The 5,613-nt window shown below is 49.0% G+C and overlaps 1 protein-coding gene across 1 annotated transcript in view; it reads left to right on the top strand.

Annotated features, from left to right (window-relative positions):
* The window catches only part of LOC119432651 (probable very-long-chain enoyl-CoA reductase art-1), a 12,163-nt gene extending 6,859 nt beyond the window's left edge, over positions 1-5,304 (top strand). Inside the window, exons 8-9 of the mRNA XM_037699808.2 lie at positions 379-659; positions 5,241-5,304. Coding sequence (XP_037555736.1) covers positions 379-659; positions 5,241-5,304 — 345 coding nt within the window. The remainder of the gene's footprint in view (positions 1-378; positions 660-5,240) is intronic.
* Positions 5,305-5,613: the final 309 nt, after the last annotated feature.

Here is a 5,613-nt window from a genome sequence, read left to right as displayed (position 1 = left end):
GAACACTGGGCAAATAAGGTATCAGGGGGTGATGTGAGTGAACGGAACGTACTGCTACATATTTTACCCCTTGGATAAGCACCGTGCTGCTTATTCACATGCCGCTCAAGGACACGTTACACCATCTGGTGTATCATAAATGATTGTTTTTTAGTTCGCGTTTTTTCGCTTGGCGGTTATTCTACAACAGGCTTTGATGAGACGCGTGCGTTGGAGCGGCGTCCCGTTTTTTTCCCGCCGCACTGCATGGCTTGCATCTGTAACTACATAATAAAAACATTTACTGGCGAACATTTTACCAAAGTAGATAATCGGATTACAAGCTCATCTTGTTTTCTGCTTTTTTTGTCTTTAGGGAAGGGAATCTCATGTCCACAGTTCTATGCGAACAGAGCACCACCGAGATGTCTGAATGATGTCCTAGACATTGTTGACTTTGGAGGCAACGTGCCCTCTACACTGGCAATATTGCCGCCCGAAAATTTTGCAGCCATGGTGACTGACGAAGAAAGCGGCGATGAAAATGACACTGACATGGCTCGCTTGCCTGGAAGCGTCCTTCGAGCAGAAATTGTGGACCTCGACAATACGTCCAGTAAAGACGACGACGATGTTGAGCCAGCCAAAAAGGTTACTAAATCCAGCACTAAATGGAAAAAGTGGGATTTGAAGTCAAAATTACCCCAGAGTGAGTGGCCGGACGACCAACAGGATGAAAGTTTTGTTACTCCGGCAGAAGCATTCGAGAAATTTTTTGACAGCGACGTCATCACACTTCTCGTGCAGGAAACTAACCGCTATGCGGACCAAAAAAATCGAAGCCTAGGAGTTACAGAAGAAGAAATGAAGTGTGACATAGGTGTGCTTCTTCTTAGTGGGTACCTCGCCGAAGAATGTTATGGGAAATCTCCGATGACTGCCACAACGAACTCGTTGCGAACTCGATGAGGCCTAACCGTTTTGAAGCAATCTTTTCACATCTCCATGTTGCGGACAACAACAGCCTACCTCAGAATGACAGATTTGCCAAGATGCGGCCGCTGTTCAAGCATTTGAATGACAAATTTCTTTTGCCTGCACCGCTTTCTGAATGCTACAGTATCGACGAGAGCATGTGTGAATATTTTGGAAAACACGAGTGCAAGCAATTCATAAACGGAAAACCAATCAGATTCGGATACAAACTGTGGTGCCTGTGCACTCCGCTCGGCTATTTGTTGTCAGTTGAGCCCTAGCAAGGAAAATTTGGCGGGACCACCGACAGCAAAAATGACCTTGGTCTTGGGCGTTCCGTTGTGATGGACGTGGTTGGCCGACTCAAGACTAAAACTGACCTCTGTTTTCATGCATTTTTTGACAATTTTTTCACGAGCTTGAAGCTTGCCCGAAAACTGACTGCTATCGGGGTGAAATGCACTGGAACTGTCCATGAAAACAGGATTGAAAAATGTCCGCTTCTCACACAAAAAATGATGAAATGTGAAGATCGAGGCACTTTCGATTACAGAGTGGACATTGGTAACGAAGTAATGGTATGCCGCTGGATGGACAACAGTGTTGTTACTATTGCCTCCAACGCTAACGGTGTTCAGCCATCGCAGCAGGTGAAGCGATACTCAAGAGAAAAGAAAGCAAAAGTTGCGGTAAATCAGCCGTTATTGGTTGCTAAGCACAATGCCAACATGGGAGGTGTAGACAGAATGGACCAGAACATCTCTAAGTACCGGAGGGCCATCAGAGGGAAAAAGTGGTACTCTTTTCTGTTTACCTACCTTCTCGAAGCATCCGTGAACAACGACTCTGCAGTTGTATAAGCTAAGCGCTTCCTATGAATAAAGCCACACCAAAAACTACTGTGGATGCTCTACGAGTCATCTTTGCTAGGTTCGGTCTTCCCAGAACCATAGTAACCGACAATGGGCTGCAGTTAAGCACCACATTTTTCCGGGACTTAGTGAATCAGAACCCAGTATATCAACTCACGAAAGCTCCATATCGTGCACAGTGCAATGGCATGGCGATGTCTGGCGAGTCTACCTAAACGATGTAGAGCAGAATGCGACACCAATGAATCGCTTGGACATATCCTCCGCAGATGCCACCGTACCCACCACTGTAGAATTCAGAGGCAAGACAATATCCTAGCCTACTTGGCCAAGCATTTGAGGGAGCTAGGTTGGTCTGTTGAACAGGAAAAACACTTCAAAACATCACTAGGTACAAGGATCCCAGATATGATCATTAGAAGAGACAAACTGTCGTGTGCGCAATTGCAACGAGAAGGTGCTATGCACACCGTCATGTGAGGCCGGGCCAGAACCCAGGAGCCGTGTTGGCATGTAGCCATGCAAGTGTTGCTTACTTAACCTATTAAACAGGTTTGAGTTAACACATACGTCTTGTCAGTGTCGTCGCATGCTCGTCACTCGACCGTGGTGGCAGCGGAGGGATACTCGACAACGCCTTGAGAAATGCACCATGCAAATAGAACTCGGAAAACGGCGGCAGCGCAGTGCCCCGAACACGAAACTTTGCTGCACATGGCTTTGCCTATGGTGTCCACAGCTCAACATGCAGCTCCGCTCAACCTGTTCGTCATCGAACTGCCGAAAAAACTTGACTTTCGGTGACCCGAGGAGTGGAAACAGTGGTTCACGAGATGGGAGCACTACACAGTTATCTCCGGACTGAAGAAGCAAGACGATGGGACGCAGGTAAACACTCTCATCTATGCATGGGTCGGGAAGCCGAAGACGTCCTATTCTCGCTTAAGCTCTCCGACACCAAGAAACTCGACTACGACACAGTAACGCGAGCGTGCACGAAGCATTTCATGCTGGGGATGAACATCATAAACAAGCGTGCGAACTTCAACAGCCGGAAGCAAGAAGCGCAGGAGACAGTCAATACGTTCATCACCAAACTCTTCAGACTCGCCGAGACCTGTGAGTACGGCGATCTGAAAGAGGAACTTATTCGTGATAGGCTCGTGGTCGGTCTCATAGACAAGCAGTTAAGTGAGAAGCTACAACTTCACGCCACCACATTGCTATGTGGGCCTTCAAATCTGGCACCGAAGTACCAATTTGCTTTGTGTCGGCAAAGCGCTGGAAAGAACAAAGAAAGGTGGAGAGCGCCATGAACGAGCGAGAGATCCCACGTGTCTTCCATTGCCGCGCGGTGTCAGCCATGGTTAAGGCCTTGGGCGGAGCAGTCATGGCCCCTGGAAGCCACTGTCACCGCTGCTCACAACACGGAAACAATCAAGCAGCACCAAAGGATCTACTGCCACAGCTACAGTCACCTGCAGCTGTAGACGCCATGACCGGTTTCTCAAAGAGCAAAGAAGAGTGAAATCCAGGGTTCGTACACAATATTTGGCTGGAAATTCAAGGACATTTCAAGGATTTCAAGGATGCAAAAAGGCAGAATTCAAGGAGTGTTAGCGTAATTTTATTTCCTCACATGACTTAGGAAAGCAGCCCTATTTTCGCATTAATTTCTCTTTCAAGAGCTGTTATCTCCGCTTCTCTTTCTTTGGCTGTTCGACGGAAACTTCGTCGCCTTTCGCCTTTCTGGTGGCTCTTCAAGGCAGATTCCCCCATCGTTGCAATGTCGACCGTCTTCTGACATAATGCGCACATTGCTCGATAAGGATCGCTTGGTTCCGGTCTCACCCAGTGACCATAGTCCGTATGTTGCAGCCACGCAGGCTGAAACTTGCACTTCCCGCCTGGCATCTTGTCAAAGTAAACACACAACGCAAACGCGAACTTCACTGAAATGGCGCGCACGAGGCCGACAAACGGCCCGACTATAGTACCTAAAAGACACATACTAGTGTGCCGAGAGCGGGTGTCGCGGTAGCACCGAGTGTGATGCCTGCCGCCGCCGGCCGCTTGGTGCGCTGCACTTCGAGACTGTGCCGGACCATGCTGAGACATGGGCGGACTTCAGGCAAGACACGACGCGAGTCTCCCCATTTGCCCGACGATCTGCCTCTTATGTTCTTGTCCCAATCCGCAATACGTTCGGGGTCTGCGGACGCGCTGGGTAATGAGATGAGCCGTTTCTTTCCGCGTCTCTGGGAAATCGCGGTTTCGCGACCTGTTCAAAGTTTCTTTAGACAGACGAGTGCACACATAGATGCAAAAAACCCACTCACAATAAGAAAAGACTGCAACGAAAGCGGCAGCAAGGCGAGAAATGAACTAAGCATTGCAATCGACGCGTAGCAATCAACGCATCGCAAACGAACGCGAGTCGAACACCGCAGGATTTAGCATGGTGCCGACAGGCATCGCCGTCTGGTGGCCCGCGGCGGCAGGCATCACAGCCCGCGCCACCGTCCCGCGTTGGAGACTCTCGGTGGACGGCACACTAGAATATATTCTAGGCACTATACGCAAGCCGAGCGAGCGATATGTCTCGCATTGGATTGGATTTCCAATGCATATTAGTTGCCAGACGACGTAGGGGCTGCGAGATTTAAAACCGAAACTTCCTGATGTTGCCCTTTAGTCAACACAGCTTGTTTTCATGGGCATTCGTAAGCGAAAGGGCCTTAAATATCAGCATGACTTGCGGAGGTACATCGTTAATTTCCTCTAGCGGAACAAATCCCACGGGATTTTCAAGGATTACAAGGAGCCCACGGGTATTCAAGTAGTTTCAAGGGCCCTTGAACTTATACTGTCAATATCAAGGATATTCAAGGATTTCAAGGGGCTGTGCGAACCCTGGAAATCAGAACTCTCAAAAAAGGCAGCACGGTCAGACTGCGCCGACATGCGAATGGGGTGGTTCAGTGGTGTTGACAAACACTGAACATGAAGGCACTAGCAAGCCTGATAAAGATGAACAAACATTGTTCATCAAGAATAAAGTACAAATGCCATGTAATAAAAAAAAAAGCTTATCTTTCAATAAATCCTGCTGTCAGTCCGTTCTCTTGGCTGTGGTCGTTGATGATGCTAGAATCCACACTTCCTCTTTTCTTTCCTTTCTCTTTTAATCCCTTATCCCATATGTTGTACCTCCGTGCGTGCCCGACGGTGTGAGCTGCGAAAGCTGACCTAGCCGTTGTCTTACTGCTCGCGCCGGGAAACTCTATCCTCCAATGGCGCTCGAAATGACATGAAAGGCACAGTTAGCGTTTCAGCACTGGCCAGAAGGGTGCATGAGCCTTCCATAAGCCCAATGTGCCCCCTTTTCGTGAACCTCCTCCTTCTCTCTGGCAGCCACCAGCAAAGCCGAATGCACCAGAGAGATGCGTCATTTGGCCAGCTGACGGATGCAGCGTGAGCTTTGTGTTCTGTGTGTTAACATTGTCGTCGGACTGTGAAATTCACTGTTGGTGCGTTATTATCACTATCGGAGTGCCAACTTAGTTGTTTGACTGTTATTATTATCGGACTGGCGCTACAAAAACGCCTACGATGAAGCCATCTGAACATCCGTCAAGGACGTCGACCGACTCGTCCAGGTCTCATGGGCGCCGCCGCCACTCCGGTTGCAGTGCCTCCCGAAGCCACAGCATGACCCGTGGTCCAATCCAGCCCCTCTGCAGCCTACACATCCTTCCCGGTGCTGTCAATACCTTCGTCTCCACAG

Source organism: Dermacentor silvarum, chromosome 11, assembly GCF_013339745.2.
Source record: "Dermacentor silvarum isolate Dsil-2018 chromosome 11, BIME_Dsil_1.4, whole genome shotgun sequence".
Taxonomy (NCBI): Eukaryota; Metazoa; Arthropoda; class Arachnida; order Ixodida; family Ixodidae; genus Dermacentor; species Dermacentor silvarum.
This window is presented reverse-complemented; position numbering and strand designations above follow the sequence as displayed.